This window comes from Cervus elaphus, chromosome 4, assembly GCF_910594005.1.
Source record: "Cervus elaphus chromosome 4, mCerEla1.1, whole genome shotgun sequence".
Taxonomy (NCBI): domain Eukaryota; kingdom Metazoa; phylum Chordata; class Mammalia; order Artiodactyla; family Cervidae; genus Cervus; species Cervus elaphus.
Window position 1 is genome coordinate 63430375 of NC_057818.1, and position 18440 is coordinate 63448814.

The 18440-nt window shown below is 42.1% G+C and overlaps 1 protein-coding gene across 1 annotated transcript; it reads right to left on the bottom strand.

Annotated features, from left to right (window-relative positions):
- Window positions 1–1609: 1609 nt before the first annotated feature.
- LOC122689596 (zinc finger protein 2 homolog) lies at window positions 1610–17980 on the bottom strand. The gene is made up of 5 exons (XM_043896188.1): window positions 17843–17980; window positions 17156–17369; window positions 8558–8684; window positions 7957–8052; window positions 1610–4978 (listed from the first exon to the last, which is right to left on the bottom strand). Exons 2-5 carry the CDS (start codon window positions 17168–17170, stop codon window positions 2826–2828), a joined length of 2391 nt encoding a protein of 796 aa, XP_043752123.1. The 5' UTR covers window positions 17171–17369; window positions 17843–17980; the 3' UTR covers window positions 1610–2825.
- Window positions 17981–18440: the final 460 nt, after the last annotated feature.

Genomic DNA, 18440 nt, shown 5'->3' on the forward strand with positions numbered 1-18440 from the left:
GTTGTCCAGCAGAATCGAACACAACATTGTAGAGCAATTATATTCCAAAACATATCTATTCATCTCAAAAGAAAAAAGAAAAACCAGACATAATGCAGTGCTAAGAACCCCCCTGAAAGTGCGGGGCCCTCGGGCCTCATCCCTAGTCCAGAATACCCCACGCGCTCTGGGAAGAGGAAGCCTGTGCGCCTCAGCTGGTGAGGCTGGGTGGGAGGGCGACTTGGTCCTTTAGATGGGCATGAGGCAAAGAGAGATGCTCAGCATCGCTAAATGATAAGAAATGCAGAGCAAACCGACAGTGATACATCACCTCCTGACAGTCAGAATAACAACTATCAGAAAGCCCACTAATAATGTCATAAACGCGGAAGAGGCTTGGAGATCAGGGAACCTCCTGAATGGCTGGAGGGAATGTAAGCGGGTGCAGTCACTTGGGAGGACAGTGTGGAAGTTCCTTAAAAAACATAACCTTCTGACATTAAAGGAAATGAATTCCCAGAATAGTAGACAAAATAGATTAATTGACAAATTTATAAGATTTGCAGTTTTAGTAAACCATCTGCACTTCTGACATGAGCAGTTGTGGTCTAGCATTTTTAAATCCTTTGAGTAAATGTGTATGAATACACACACACTCACATGTTCCTTCTGTTTCTCACTGCTAGCATTTATACCTTCAGATATTTATTTATTCTATTCAATGTATGTTATATAAATTATATAACATATATATTTTCAGATATTTATATATTGCCTTCAATGTATGTCAAAGCCATGAGAAAACTGTTCCTTTAAGCCAAGGCAAGAAACATGTGGTAAGAATTAAACAGGGTCAAATATTATAAATCTTCGTTCAGAATTTTACCATCATGGCTTTTAAGTATTCTTGTGACAAATGTTAAATTTACATTTGCTTAAATGAGCCCATGAAAAGTCTTACTTAGCTCAACAGAAGAACAAAGGACAACTGAAGCAGGTGAGGTCATGACTCTAGGTCCTGAGAGAATTCACAGCAAGCTCTGAGTGAGATCAAGGATAGAAGTGAGCAGAGAAAGAGGCAGTAATTGGGGTTCAGGTTTTTATAAGAGGCCCTGGGTGAAGTGCTGTGGGCTCCCCAGGCTGAGTGCGGATGGGTCCATTCAGACCAAAAGGACTAGGATTTTGGTGGCCCTGTGAGGGTGGCATTGAAGGGGAGCCTGTGAATAGGCCCTGGGGTTCAGCAAGCCTGCTGGTCTCAAGGAAGGGGGTCTTCTGGTGCAAGTGCTCACAGGACTGGCTGGTGTGAGTTCAAGGACCTGCAGGCTGCCTGCTCCCCAGACAGATGCTGAGGCAGCAACAGCATGGAGCAGTTCAGGGGAGCTCTCAACAGGACTCTGTATGATCCTTCTTATTAGAACCGTCACAATGTCCCTGCGGTTACAGAGAGGGAGATAAGTACAATGGAGAAATGATGGGAAATACATGATCAAATGATTTGAAACTTAAGGGCAGGAAGGAAACTAATTGTTACAAACATCACCCTTCTATGCTACCGAAGAGTTTCTCGTTAGGTATTCTTTCCTGCAAGCTTCAATTGCTAGGCTAACACTTCATTCATTACACACCAACATTTACACAAGAAACCATTCAGTTTTATTGATTAACATGTATGCTTATCACACACAGAACAAAACCTTTTACACTCCGCTATGTCACTTTGGTTAAAATACAGATTATAAGCATAAACGATGATGATCTTTCCTCTGATACAATGATCTGAGAACTGTGATTTCTACGGTTACAAAAGGGAGGCTAATCATTTAAGAAGACGTACACTAATTACAGACTTTTCTTGGAAGTGTTTTCCGTACATGTCTAGGGTAGCAGAGATGTCTTTAATTGAAATATGTCAGCTGATATTCATGACTTCTGTTCATATTATAAAATACATCAAGATTTTAGTGAACTGTCATTATATTTTACTTTAAAAGCAAGTGATGCAACTATTGAAAATGGACATCTTAATCTGTGGAATTATTCCCTGAACACTTACATCATGGTGACTTACAGGGATGTGTGACATGAATGACAAACACCACCATTTAGATGTTCACTGTACATGTTACATTCCTGTGTCCTTAATCTTACAATGGAGAAAAATTATACCTTTCTCATCTTTGAGGTAGCAACCATCAAAAACATAACTTTGCATGCACACTAGAAATGAAGTATAGCATGGAGTAATTTGAGAATTCAGTTACATTCATTTTGGTTTTCAAATAATCACAAATCATGTCAATATAAACAAACATACATAGCTAGTAACTGTACATAGCTAAACATCACCTCTTCATCTTGTGATTCATACTAACATATCAATTTTCTATTTTAACTATGAATCACTATCTACAATATTTCTCCCTAAGAGGAACGTCAGAAAACAGGATTTATGAAATACTTTCCAGTATGCATTTCCTGATATTTATTTAGATTTGATTTTTTTACTTTCCTACATTTTCTTTACGTCATTCCATATCTTTCTTATATAAATAAGTCTTTTGTCTCCTGAATCTTATGTTCAGGACAAACCTCTTCCATGTCTTACTTCATTACTAGGGTTTCCCTCTAGAACATGCTCTCTGATGTCCAGTGAGGTGAGACAGCTGATTAAAGCCTTTGCAGGTTTCCTTACATTTATGAGATTTCCTTCAGTATGAATTATCTGATGGTAAGTAAGATCAATGTGCTGGGTTAAAGTCTTTGTCACAATCCTTACATTTATAAGCCTTCTCTTGTTTCGTAAGAGTTGCATAGTGACTGAAAGCTTTTCCACATTCTTTATATTGTTAAGGTTTCTCTCCAGTGTGAATTCTCTGATGGCGAGTAAGACCTCTGCGGTGCCTAAAGCCTTTGCCACAATCTTTACATTTATAAGGCTTCTCTCCAGTATGAATTCGCTGATGTTGAGTAAGAGTAGAGTGTTGACTAAAGTCTTTTCCACATTTTTGACATTTATAAGGTTTCTCTCCAGTGTGAATTCTCTGATGGCAAGTAACACCTGAGTGCCAGCTAAAGCCTTTGCCACAATCCTTACATTTATAAGGCTTCTCTCCAGTATGCGCTCTCTGATGGGCTATAAGGCCAGAGTGCCGGCTAAAGCCTCTGCCACAGTCCTTACATTTAAAAGGCTTCTCACCAGTATGAACTCTCTGATGGTGCATAAGGCCTGAGTGCCGGCTAAAGTCTTTGCCACAATCCTTACATTTAAAAGGCTTCTCTCCAGTATGAATTCTCTGATGGTACATAAGGCCTGAGTGCCGGCTAAAGTCTTTGCCACAATCCTTACATTTATAAGGCTTCTCTCCAGTATGAGCTCTCTGATGGGATATAAGGCCTGAGTGCCGGCTAAAGCCTTTGCCACAATCCTGACATTTAAAAGGCTTCTCTCCAGTATGAACTCTCTGATGGTACATAAGGCCTGAGTGCCGGCTAAAGTCTTTGCCACAATTCTTACATTTAAAAGGCTTCTCTCCAGTATGAACTCTCTGATGGTACATAAGGCCTGAGTCCCGGCTAAAGCTTTTGCCACAATCCTTACATTTATAAGGCTTCTCTCCAGTATGAACTCTCTGATGGTACATAAGGCCTGAGACCCGGCTAAAGTCTTTGCCACAATCCTTACATTTATAAGGCTTCTCTTCAGTATGAATTCGCTGGTGTTTACTAAGAGTTGCGTATTGACTGAAAGCTTTTCTACATTCTTGACATTTATAAGGTTTCTCTCCAGTGTGAATTCTCTGATGGCAAGTAAGATCTCTGCGTTGAATAAAGCCTTTGCCACAATCCTTACATTTATAAGGCTCCTGGCCAATATGGATTCGCTGATGTTGACTAAGTTTTGAACTCTGATTAAACGCTTTGTCACATTCTGTACATTTGAAAGTGTTCCATCCTGTAGGAATTTCCCTATGTTTACGTAGATTGAGTGTGTTAGTAAAGACTTTCTCACGTTTCTTACACTTGTAGTTTTTCTGTGGATTCTGAATACTCTGCTGTTGAATAAGTTCTGAAGACTGATTAGACACATCATATTCACTACAATTGTAAGTCTTCTCTCCAGTATGTGTACTCTTATTTAGTGAAAGACCTGATGCTTGATAAAAGATATTCCTACATGTATTACTTTTAGAATTCTTATCTGAAGATTGAGGTGCCTGATGTTTCCTAAGATCAGAGTCTTGTTCAATGTTATATCCACTGTCATTGCATGAACAGTTTCTTGTTCCATCATAAATACTCTGGAATCTATTGGGGTTGGAGCTCGTACTTAAGGCCTGACTGGTGTTATTACACATGAAAAGTTGTTTTATATTAACCCTACCATTATATGTATCAAACAGTGATGGCTGAATTAAGTCTCTTCCATTATTATCAACATTACACATTTTGGATTGGAGAGAACCTGTCTGTTGGTGGAAGAATAATGACCTGCAGCTCACAGACCCCTCAAGTTGATTATATTGTGAGTTTTCTCCATCATTTGTAAACTTCTCCTTTTCAGACGTGGTTGAATGTATGTGTAATCGAAGTCTATGTTCAGAGTGGTCTGAACGAGCATTTGAAGTAGAGACTGGATGACCTTCCAGATTTTCCACATTTCCCCTCAGGGAACGTGTGTGTTTCAAAAACTGATGTGAGTCATTGCTTACAAAGATACAGTGCGCGGCAGACGGTGATGACTGAATCGGGTGCTTTCCCCAATTTGACTCCCAGTGCTCATTTCTTCTGAGAGTCATGTCCACAGTATGTGAAACGGTCTCAATGTCTTTATGTCCATGTAAACATTCTCTCAGTCTGTCACATACCCTTGTATGTCCCCAGTCTTTGGTTAAATGTTCATTTCCGAGGTGAGCTCTTTCATATAGGTTTGCTTTTTGGATTGAATTTTCAAACCTTGGATTCTCTGACATCAAACCATGGGTGTTGTGAGAAGACACAGCTGAAAGATACCAAGTAAAAGCTTTCTTATCTACTATTCTCAGTGAATATCCCTGAAGATTTACAGAAAATGGGGACCCAAGGATCAAGATGCCAGAGGATGAGGCAGATTGGAGTTCATCTCTCTCCACAAATGCATCAAGAATACATCAGAATTGGAAGAATTCTCACAGAGCCCCCTCTGAACACTAGCAAAGAACCTACACCACCTAAAAGGACAAGAAAGATTCATGCTGAGCCAAGTAGGACCAAAAAAGAAGAAGGAGGAGGAAGAGGAGAGGAACTGGGATGGGACCTGTAACCTTGGGGGGATCTGAAGAGAGAAGAGGTGTCCACATTCAGGGGATGCTCTCACTAGGGGAGCCCAGTTTGGACAGAAGGAGAGCCTCATTCTCTGTGGAAGAGAACATGGCAACCCACGTGTGGCAGAGGGGAGTGAGAGCTGCAGATGGGGTGCTGACCCCTGCCCTGCCCACCCAGCCTGAGAGGGTGTCCACCTCAAGGGTGTCCACCACTGCAGACAAGGGCTGGGTGCTGGAATGTGGGCTTTGTAGAGCACACCCAGGCAGAGGACTGCGGATGGCCATGAGGAGACATCCTGAGGGGACAGGAGGGAGGGAGGAGCTCTGCAAATGGGATGCTTGTGGAGGAAGCCTGCACCACCAAAGCGCAGAGCACCATTGTTGAGCGAGGCCCAAAGGGAAGAACCCCACCGCAGCCTCTCTCCCCCGTGCTGGCCCCTCATCCCTGGCAGTAGGGAGGACCACCACCCGGGTGGGCTCTACTGAGGCCCAGCCACGGCCTCCCCCATGCCCCTCCTCCCCCGTCAGCAGACCCCTGTGCCCTGGGGCAGCCTCTGGAGCAGACACCAGTGGGTGGGCCACATGCTCAGATGGAGCTGAAAGCACAGCTGAGCCCCAGGGTTAAGGAAGCAAAGCTGAGATCTCTGCTCGCAGCTGCACTAACCATGCTTTTACACAGGCAACCGGCTTTGTCAGCTCAGCCCCTGAAGAGCATCTGAAGGACAACGGGGATGCCCCCAGTCACAGCAGGTGTGGCTTTAGCAACTGTAGACTTTGTGGGCTCGGACACGAGGGGACGCGGCCAGGCCGGAGTCTGAGCTGCCCCCACAGCACCACAGCACCTGGGACCTAGGCCCTGAGTTCAGGGGATCTATGCTGGTGACCCGGGGAGAACAACATCCGAGAGACCCCAGGGCCGTGTGCTGGCATACCCATGGGTGAGGTGGGGCCAAGATCAGGGCCAACCAGGGTCACACGAGACTCACCCAATGGGTGAAAGTGACGCACAGAGCACGTCCCAAGGGGAACATCCCCAGAGCAGCAATCCTCAGGGGCTTCTCTCCCGGGGGTGTGCTCCAATCCCACCTGCCTCCACACAGATCAGAATCACAGTGAAGAAACAGATCTGGGGCCTCTGTTCCACCAACCAGGGCGCACACGCAGCACAGACAGGGCAGTGACAGCCACAGAGGGATGGGGAAGCGCCCCTCAATATCCAGGGCAGGCTCGGTACAGCAATCAAGTGCCCATCAAGGGGATCAGGGCACAAACCTCAGGACCAAACTGAGCCCCTAAAGGGCAGGCACAGGAAACAAGAGGAACTAGGATCCTGCAGCCTTCAGGGCAGAGACCACACACACAGAAAACGTAATAAAACCAGGGGACAAAGAGTATGGAGCAGAGGAAGGGGCAAGATAATAAGCTACAAGAACCACTCAATGAAGCGGAGACACGCAGTCTAATGATTACCTTTTGCCCTAAGTCGTCTTAAATGGAGACACCAAACCTTTTCAGAAATACTAGGTGCCTTCAAATTCTTCAACCCACTTCTTACCACTTGTGTTCTACTGGAACACATTCTATTAGATGTTTGTATCTAAAAATCATAAATGATATTGACATACAACTAATTAGAACCTGAGGGCCATCAGAAACTGATAACAAATTGGATAAATTAATAAAACCTGGGGCAGCTGATAAAAAACAAGGTGGTAAAGTCTTAAGCAATTAAATAAGAAGTGACATTTTAAAAAACGTGTGGGGATCACAGAGAACTCTACTCAGTTCCCTGTGGAGACCCAAAGGGAAGGAAACCTAACAAAGAGTGGCTGTTTATACGTATACTTCATTCTCTTTGCTCTACAAGAGCACAACATTGTAAAACAATAAGGATTTAAATCCAATAAGGATGTAAAGGACTTAAAAGGACTTCTTTATATGATCTAAAATGTTAATAGTTTCAAACAACCATTACAAATACGGTGGAAAATGTTCTAAACTATTTTGCCAATTTATTTAAAAAATCTTTGAGTTAATTGAATACATTAAAGTATTTTACCATTGAGGAATTGTGGCAAATGCACTTCAGATATTTAAAATGAGTTCACATAACGAAAAGTGAAACATTGGTGTAACTCAGAGATTTGCATTCTCTCATTTTATGGAAGTTTTGCTTTACACACTGAAATGAGTTTAAAATTTATAAGGTCATATTTGTAACTTCCAGTCTTTTAGAAAATATAAATCAGAAAATAAATTCTGTCTCCAATATTCCTAGAGTATTGATAGTTTGTTTACAATTCCACTCACACATTTCTTTCTAGAGGTAGAAACAAACTTTAAAAAGAGCATCTTATATTTATTCATCAATGGCAGTTTTCATAGGATCCCCAAGAAATTAAAGAGCAGCCAACCCATGCAAGTTGTCACAAGCCAAGAAGAGAATTTGAATTCTCACTGTGGATGAGAAAAGTAATCATGGAGCTGAATTCATGAACGATTGAGAGGCAGAAGGAGCCAGGCAATGTCCATCTATGACAGCAACAGAAATGAACCCAGAGTTCTCCAAAATCATTTCCACTGGAGCACGTCTTCCCAAGCCACAGGACAAAGGCTGACTTCCTCACTGCTCCTGGGACCTCTCACCTGAGTCATCAGTCCATCCATTCACACCTACCTGAGTATGTGGCTGTTGTGTCCGTTCTCCTTACATCCCAGGGAGTCTTCATTTGCTCCAGAAAGGTGACCAGGTCCGGCTTTGAGACCACAAGACCTGTTCATCAGAGAAAGGAATATTTGCTTTGCTAGAGATTCATAAGTTTCCAATCCAATATGTATTTGGGTGAGAAGAGAACACTCGGGTGAATGTTAATACAACCTAGAGGATGATTCCCCCAAATACTTTATTGAAAGCACCCTTACAACACTAACTAATACATAAAAATCAGATCCTGAGATTCTGGTCAAGTACTACAAGGCGAAAGTAAGTAGTGTAAATGTGATTTTAAGAGGAAGGTGTCACTATTTAATACCATGGAACTGATTCAATCAGCACCATGCTAGAGTGAAGGAGGCAGATTACATCAAGGAAGAAAAAGGTTAGAATCATACTGAATCACCATGAAGGCTTTCTTTCTAAACTCACAAATACCCATTTCCTGCTAGAAAGCAGGGATCTGAAGGTGTTGGTGGAAGCAGAAAATTCCAGGAGACATTCTAGAAATGCAGGAACCAAACCCAGTGCTGGAAAAGGGATTCTGGAAGGCAGTTATCCTCACCCAAGGAGCCCAGGTTCCCGTAGGTCTCTAACATCACATCCCTGTACAAGTCCCGCTGACCGAGGTCCAGGCATTCCCACTCCTCTTGAGTGAAGTCTATGGTCACATCCTGGAACATCAGCCGTCCCTGAAATACAAAGTACACATGCATGTACTTTGGGGTCACAAAGAGCCAGACACAACTGAGATCGCAAAGAGTCAGACAGGACTGATGACTGAATGACTGAACTGAGTGACTGACTGACTGTCATATGGCCAAGAGAAGATTTCCTAACCTGACCCTAAACGAAAGCAGTAATTTCAGAGAACTGATTTTGATTTAGCGTAGTTTCTGGTATCACACAGTAACATTTTCTACCACATTTTTAACCCCAAGAAAAGAGGATATGATTCACAAGAAACTATTCTGATGTGGAAGAGAAATTATAATGTATTCAGATCAACACTGGCATATTTATTTTTGAGTGTTGTATTCGTGTGACCCAGGATAAATTGTCTACCAAAAACCAGGAAACATTTTAAAAAGCAGATTCTGATCAAAGAGTTCTGGAGTGGAGGAATTGTGCCACATTTTTACCAAGCTTATTTGAACTAGTAATATTGCAAATTCTGCTCCACAAATGACCATTCTGAACAGCAATGGAGGAGAATAGTAGGGAAGAATTCACACTTAAATCTGAACTTTAAGTCTTTTACAGATTTTACAGGTCTAGGATAGTAACCTTGCAGCAAGAATCATTTTAACTATTTAGTATATACTGTATATCTTTCTGACAGTGTTTACAGAATCTTGAATGTGCAACAGAAATAATAGCTCCTCTGTCCAGAGGATTCTCCAGGAAAGAATACTAGAGTAGGTACCTATTCCCTTCTTCCAAAAATCTTAAAAAAATTAAAAAAAAGAGATCAAATCATGTTAACAGGTTTGTGGACAGAGACATAAACTAAAATGGGACTATATATTAATAGTTAATAGGGAAAAGTCCTCATGTCAATAAAATAAAATTTTTCAACTTATTAAAAATGTACATAAATATATGAGGATGATATTATTTTATTTATTTAAATAAACTAGAATACAGACATACAAAATGATGTAACATAAAGTAAAGCTCTGGTTCTGAATTTTTTAATTTCCTGAAAATCTATATCATTTCCAAAGAGCTATAGTTCAAATTTTAATAAAGTTGAACACAGATTAACACTAATAAGATTCTTATACACATTTTGGAAAATACAAAAATGTGATGTGACTGTGTGATGTGAGTGTGGAGCGTACCTGGAAATGATCAGACCTGGGCTTGAGTGAGAAAAATCTCCTAAACCCAGCACCTCTACTAAACACAGTCATCTTCCAAAGCAAAGAGAAACTTAAGAGCATATGGGATTCCCCCATTAACTGTGATAGTTTAGGCACATCCCTCACTTTTTTCCCCCAAGACACTTGTTAAAGACAAAAGGAAAATACATGAGCTGCGTTGCATGGGAATCTCACAGAAGTACCTAAACCAGTGACCATCAGAGTCATGGGGTTAGAAGTACATGGAAGAATGCATTTCCACTGCATGGGTATTTTGGCAATATTATGGAAACCATGATCTGAATCTATCATTAAAAAATGTTAGTTTTAAGCAAATTTCACTTCATATATACCTCCCGTAACATGTAGCCTAATACCACATTTAATTAGTAAGTCTTTCTTATCGACACAGAGGAAGAGGATAGTCTCAACTGCATTTTTTTATTTTTGAAAATATTCTGAAAAAAAATCTGGACCACTGAGTCCATTCTATTTCCAAGGGCATTGCCTTTTACTCCTGTTCTAAAGACCTGAAGTTGCATCCAGATATAAACTCATCACGGCACTTCCCCTACTTCCCTAGGATCAACACAGAACAACATTCCATTGGGAATCCCTTATACCAGTCCCTCCCCGTGTTGGTCTTTCACAAAGGGAATATGTTCAACATTGAAACTGATGGAACAATGTTGAGAATTCATCATGCTCTATAGAAAGCCAGGATACACACATTGAATAACAGGCTCTGGGACATAAGCAAGAAACTGTCTAAAGAGCCAGTCTAGCCATCCGCTCATTTTAACCAGTTTTCTCCAGAGTCTAAAGAATGTCAGGGTCATCCTGTGTCAAAAAGCCATTATTTATTTCTGTAGTCTTAGTTTTACAGCTAAAATATAGACCAAATAATGCTCAAATTGACTCTGATATCAGGGGCATTTCAGCTGATAAAAATTTTGGACTGTCCCTCTGGTGGGAAGTGAGGTCTTTGTCCAATGAGGAGAATCTGAAGGATTAAGGGAATTTGCAGGAGTGGGGGAAGCTTGGTCCTTCCCAGCCCTGAGAAACAGGGGTAGTCAGAAGGGAATTCTTTAGGATGTTCAGCAGTGGGGGAAGCTTGCTTCCCTCTCCACCTGAGAGATAAGCTTCCTTAGAAGGGGATTCTTTAGAATGATAGGACAATTTTTGATCCTTCAGGCTTTTGAATATAGGAGAAAGACCTGGACCAAAGGGAACCTCAGAATCGTTTCTTAGAGACCATGTGGATATGAAGGATCGAGTAGGGGTCATCTAGGAAATCTGATGGAGAGAGACAGAGGGGCACAGGAGACAGGGAGGCAACAGAACACAAGGAAATTCTGAGTCTTTTCCCTTCCTTTGGCAAAACCTGGTATGCCATTCAGAGGCCATTTCTGGGGGGTCCCCCGTTTGTATAGGAGCCAGGCCTTTTGGAGGGTCAACATTTCCCAGTTTCTGAGAATGGAGCCAAGGGTTGAGTATGAGAGAGCCTCCTGGGATGAGAGAGAACCCACTCTTAGCCCACCTACCATCGAATGGGCGAACTGAGTCACTGGCTGACAGAAAGGCGACCCTTTTCCCCCAGTGGTCTCTCTGTGTGACTGACGCACAAAGTGGCCGAGCAGCCCAGCAGTTGCGTCCAACAGTGAGACGAGACCTGTGAGAACCCTGCAGCGAAGCCACCAGGTGACATGGGCAGAGAAAGACAGAGATGCCCGGGAGCAACCAGGTGACTCACCGTTTGGTGATTCCCTGAAACATGGAAGGCACTCTTGGGATGGCTCAGAGGCAACACCCAGGCTCCTGTAAATCAATCCAGACCAGAAGGGAAAGAAGTGAAAGTGACAGGGAAGAAGGCTGAGGAATCCGCCTTACAATACATCTAGGAGGCGGTGGCCCAGAGACAATGGTCTCTGTTTTGCTTCAACCACTAGGTGCCTGACATGGTGGAAGGAAGTTGTCTTCCTGGGGGCCTGATCCATTCTGTGTCCCCCCTATCCTCACATGGGAGTCTTTCTGGGGCAGGCACCCTAATGGCTTTTATGTGTCTGACCTGCGCCCACACAATATTGGTTCGCATAGTCCTCACTTGCAAAAAAGACAAAGGAGAGACCCTCACCCATTCAAGTGGCAGCCACTTTGGGTGCAGTGGGCAGTGAGGCCTTTACAACACACCAGAGGGTAACCCTGGCCAGAGTTCCTCAGTTGCTGCCACAGCACTTGCTGTTGGCAGCGGGTCCCTATGAGGAAGGAGAAGCGAGGAGGCGGGGAAGAGACTCTAAGTCCCCAAACAAGCCACCAAAAATGTCATGGTCTGGGTGCGAGTTGGAAAAGAATTTCCAGACATGAGACAATAAGGGTCTGGTTTTTTAGTTTCTGCATTCTAAGACCCTCCTTGGTTGTATCTGTTCTTCACTCATTGGGTAACCACAACCTTGGCAGAAAGAATCATTTTAACTATTTAGTATATACTCTATATCTTTCTGATGGTTTTTATCAGAGTCTTGAAAGGACAAGAGAAATAATTAAAAATCAGGAAAGTTGCTCTTGTACCTTTTGGCACATATTTTAACAAACAGCCATTAAACGGCAGAGCTTAAACTTTACTTCAGTTTATGTACTTTAGACTTTAGCTAATAAAACACAGGCAGATTCACAGAGACAACGCTAAGAAAAGTTGATAGAAGCTTCTGTAACTGTAAAGAATACTGAAGACAGAAAAGGTTTAGTCACTCAGTCATGTCTCATTCTCTGTGACCCCATGGACTCTAACTGGCCAGATTCCTCTGTCCAAGAAATCCCTAAGCAGGAATACTGGAATGGGTAGTCATTCCCTTCCCCAGAAGTTCTTCAAAAAACAAAGCAAAAAGAAAAGAAGAAGAAAAAATTGATCAAGTCATGTTAATGTTTTCATACATACAGTCCAGTTCAGTTGCTCAGTCGTATCCGACTCTTCGAGATCCTGTGGCCCACAGCACGCCAGGCCTCCCTGTCCATCACCCACTCTCGGAGCCTACTCAAACTCATCTCCACTGAGTACAGACATACACTCAAATGGGGCTATATGCTCATTAGGAGGAAGAGAGAAAATTTTTCATGTCACTAAACTCAGGTAATTTTGAATGGATTAAAATGTACATAATGTGAGAGGATGATCTTCTTTATTTGCACTGAACTGTATTTTAATTTTAATACAGTTGAGCATAGATTAGGACTAATTAGATTCTTGTAAACATTTTGGAAAATACAAAACTGTGATGACACTCTCTGATGTGAGCATGGAGTGTACTGGAAAAGATCAGACCTGGGCTTGGGATGAAAACCCCCACTCCCAAAACCCATCTCTGCTCAACACACCTGAGTGTTCATCTTCCAAAGCAGAAAGAAAGTAAGAAGACATGGAGTTACTCCATTAATTGTGAGAGTTTAGGCATATCCCTCACTTTTTTCTTTTCAAGACAGTTGTTCAAGTCAAGTAAAAAAAAAACAAATTCATAGCATGGGAATCTCACAGAAACATCTAAACCAGTGAACATAAGTCATGGGGTAAGAAGTACATGGAGGAATGCATTATCACTGCATAGGTATTTTGGCACTATATGGAAACTATGACCTGAATCTATCATTAAAAAATGTTAGTTCAGGAACTCTGTGATGATCCAGTGACTAAGACCCTGAGCTCCCAATGCACAGAGCTCTGGTTCTTTCTCTGATCAGCAAACTAGATACCACATGCTGTAGCTAAGAGTTTACATGTCACAACCAAAGAACCTGAAAATTACAAGGATGACTGAAGATCCTACCTGCCACAAGAAGACCCAGTGCAGCCAAATAGATAAATATTTTTAAAATGTGTTGTAAGCAAATTTCACTTCATATATGACTTCCCTGATCTGCAGCCCAACGTTGCAGTCCTTTAATGGCCCAGAACCTGGTGGTCCGGAGTCGACAATAAGAAAGCAAAAGACAGAAAGAGGCTGATATTCCCTGGTTTACGCAGAGAACCTATAAAGCCCTTGACACAGGGCTTGTACCCCTCATGAAGGCACAGGGCATCCTCTCGAGGAACTCTTGAAAGCCCGGGTGAGAAAGTGAGCTCGGCCGGTTTCCACGCTCCAGAGAATTAGCCTGAGAGGGAGAGTGAGAGAGAGAGAGAGAGAGAGAGAGCGAGAGAAAGAAAGAAAGACACAGGGACCCAAGCTCTCATGGAACAAGGGTGCTTTAATGATCGTTGTGTGAGCATATACAGGCTGTTAAGGAATTTCTTTGACAATAATAAAGATCAGAAAACCAAACGTATAGTAACCATTACCAAGGAAAGAAGGAATTAACAATGGTCATAAGGTCAGAAGAAAACCTGTATCTCAAGAGGGATGGTCGTGACTAGACAGATTTACTGAAGGGAAAGAATTTACTGAAAGAAATCCATGCAGGCGATTCATCTCATTTATCTCAGTCCTGAGAGCAGAACTGAACTGGTGTTAGAGTATAATATGACTTTTACACAGCAATATTTTCTATTACAATCCTAAGCTAAAAAAGGATGAGAAATGTACCACAAACCATTTCAGAAACTATTCTGATCTGGAAAAGAAATGATAAAATAATAAGCACAACATTGGCATATTTATTTTTGAGTGTTGTATTTGTATGACACAGGATGAATTTTCTATCAAGGAAACAGGGAATATTTTTAAAAAGCATACTCTGACCCAAGAGTTCTTGAGTGGGACAAATGTGCCATTTCTTTTAGCAAGCTTAACTTTTTTCCTTAGTATTGTTAACAAGCTTCTTTTAACTAGTGGTATTCAAAATTCTGCTCCATGAATGGCCATGTTGAATAGTAATGAAATGCAATAGTAAGGTAAGCATTCATCCTTACTTTTGAACTTCAAGTGTTTTACACATTTTACAGTTCAAATATGATAGCATCCTCAGTAGCAACAATCATTTTAACTATTTAGGATATACTATATATCTTTCTGAGAGTTTTGACAGAGTCTTCCAATTATGTTGCTGTTCCACCTTTTTGCAAATATGTAGCAAACATTCCTTAAACAGCTTAAATTTACTTCACTTTATGTACTCTAAACTTTAACTAATAATACACACACGAATACATAGGGACAACTCTAAAGAAAGTTCATAGAAGTTTCTCTAACTGTAAAGAATACAATAACTGATCAAATCATATGAACATTTCCATGCATACATATATTAAAATGGAACTATATATTCATTTCACTAAAATGAAACAATCGAAGGCCATGGAAAATATCTAAGAACAGTTTTCAAAGGTTAGAATCAATACAAATCTTCATGAAATGATGATGGCTTTTAAATAAGCCCTAGGTTTCTGCCTGCACACACAGATGCACACATAAACACACTTCAGGTAAAAGCAACCTTCCATAAGTAACAGATCTTTTGGAAGAAACATTTTTAATCCACCTTTAAAAAAAAACAAAACTCGTGTATTTTAGCATTTATGGTAAAACAAACATTTAAAAATTGTGCATGAATGTGTGCTAAGTCACATGAATCACGTCTAACACTTTGCGACCCCATGGACTGTAGCCATCCAGACTCCTCTGTCCATGGGATTTCCCAGGCAAGAATACTGGAGGGGGTTGCCATTTCCTTCTCCAGGGGACCTTCCTAACCCGGGGATCAAACCCAGTTCTCCTGCATTGGCAGGCAGATTCTTTACCACTGAGTCACTTGGGTTCACTGAAAACAAATGTTTCTCTTTAGTAACAATGACCAAAAACACAATATGAGAAACAGTCTACATTTTATTAGCAAATATACCATGACACCTATTTAGAACACATTTCCAGACCTATGTGAAGAAACTGTAAACCTTTACTGAAGCACATCAAGTCTGAAAACCGCAAGTTTTACTTGGAAGATGTGGTGACATAAAGACTTCAGTGACTCCAAATTCAGAACAATTCAAACTCAAAACAAACATGGATATTTCAAGTATAAGTCTCAGCTGTACCTAGGAGAGCCAACATAATTTTGAATTTAAAAATGAAAAAAAACAAAAAAAAACAAAAAAAAAAAAAAAAATGAAAAAAACATAAATCGAGGGAAATTACAGATTTCTGTAATTACAATCTGTAAATCTGTAATTCTGCCAAATTACGGATGAAGTTATAACTGTATAGACTAGTAAAACTTCAAAATAGATGAAGCAAAATAGTTACAAGGTAGTGAAAGAAGCTCACCTAAAGAGAGACTTAGACATTATTTTGAAAAATACAAGGTAAACACAACAAAATATTTTTTCATGTTGAAACAGGTGAGGTATTCCAAAGTAACAAAAATCAGAGGGGAAAAAAAAGTCAAAGGGCATAAAGGAAAGATTTAGGTTTCAGCGTTGTGTAATAAAGAATTTAGGGGAAAAAAGAAAAGAATTTAGGGGCTTGCCTGATGCTCCACTGGTGAGAAATTGGCCTGTCAATGCAGAGCACACGGGTTCCATCCCTGGTCAGGGTAGATCCCACAAGCCTCGGAGCAACTAAGCTAGTGTGCCACAACTGCTGAAGCCCACATCCTCCAGAGCCTGCCAGGGATTAATACAACGACTGAACCCGGGCCTTAGAGCCAGAGCTCCACAACAAGATAGTGGCCCCTCCTAATCACAACAGAGAAAGCCCAAGACCATCAGCAAAATCCCAGTACAGCCAAAACCAAATAAATACCAAAACAAAACAACAACAAAAAAAGAATTTGGCAGGCTTTGGTCCCCAGGTTCTGGAAGTTTGTTAACTACTCTTGGAATTTAAGTTTTGTTTTGTTTTGTTTTGTTTTTTCTCTTCGAATGTCCTTAGTGAGTGCAGTGGCTTTACACTCCCCGTGGGCCCTGATAATTTATGCTAGCAACATGACCTACGGTTGGCCCCTACTTTAATAATGAGATGACTCAGGTTGTGAGGCTGGGCATTTCACAAAGACCAACGAAGTGACTAGAGGTTTGGGGCTTTGAGCCAGGTGGGCTTATTAGTCCAACCTCTAAAGAGGGGAGAATGCTGGAGATGTTATCAACTACGGCTATGTGGCTAAACCCCAATAAAAACTCGGGACTTAAAAGCTTGAGTGAGCTTCTCTGCCCGGCAATACTGTTTTCTGTCACACATGCCAGGACGGCAATGGGTCCCTTGGCATGATGACTATGGTTAAGTCCAAACAAACCCATCCAGAAGTTAAGAAGCTTATCAAGTCCAAAGAAACAGCATTTCGGGAGAGACAGAACAAACACGGACTGTGCCTCTTACCTGGGAACGAGTCATTTCTGACTCCTTGCTTTCCTCCTCCTCTGGTCTTCCTTCTCAGGTAAGATCAGTCTTGGGAAGTGACCCGAGTGTTGAAAATAGGCTGTTCAATACTTAGAAAACCACAGCGAGCTCCCTGTAACACAGCCCCACACAGAGGGAGGATCTCAACAGGTACAAATCACAATCCTCCACGGCCACTGACACAGCAGGGATTCTGGAACACAGAATCAAACGAGGTGGTTTTAGTTTTATTCTTTTCTTCAGAACTCGCGGCCCTTCCTATGAAAACCACGCGTTCTAGGCTGACCCTCCCCTTCAAACCATAGGCGAGACCCTGACCAAACTCCATACAGAATAGAGCCTCCTTCACCTCTTCGTGGATCAGGGACCTAGGGGTTTGGTAATGCAGGACTTTTAAGCAGCGGTCTCTACAAACTAGAAGGCAGAACTGCCAGAGAAGGACATGGACTTTAGAACGATGCTAACAGGAAGCGGACGTGGGCCCCAGGGACCCGGCAGCTAAGCTAACGGACCTCAGAACTTCTCACGGTGATGCGAGGACACACTGGGGATGGGACAATGGGGGCGGTAACTTGAACGTCCACAGAGACCCCCGAAACCCACGTGTGAAGGACAACAGGCCGTGGGACTACGACATCCGGGTTTTAAAGGAACAAACAAACTCACCAGAACTCTCTGTCGCTCATTTAAACGCAACTCCGGTCTGCAGGCTACTGCGCACGCGCGGGTAGAAAATCCGGTACAGAGGAGGTGAGTGCGCTAAGCCGCGGCCAACGAGAGGCGACGTAAGGGGGGAGCGTGGGAAGAGGCCGGAAGCGAAGGTACGTAGGGGCGGGGCCAGTGGGGGCGGAGCCTTACCTCCCTTCACCCCTCCCCAGTCCGTTTTGGGTCTGTTGGTCCTTCTGTCCAGCTGTGCTTCCTTTCTCTGCCTTTTGATGTCTTTAAATCTCTTTGACTTCCTCTGGAGCAGAGCTGCTTCCTGCCTGTTCTAAGTTAGTGTTTCACACAACTTAAGGCAAAAGAGAAGAATTTTGAGAGCTGCTTCTATGGGAAGCTGAGATGTATTCAGCATGTTGAAAAACCGGGAGAATTCAAAAGCCCTTTGTGTGAGTGTGTGAAGATGGGTGTCTCCTCAGTGACAAAAAGTAGAATGTAACCACTCAGATGATCCGTTCGGAGTGTCATGTGAGTGGATGCTCCTCGGCTGTGTCTCGAGACAACAAAGATTTCGAGTGTCACAGCTCTCGGGTCTTGGACAGACAGT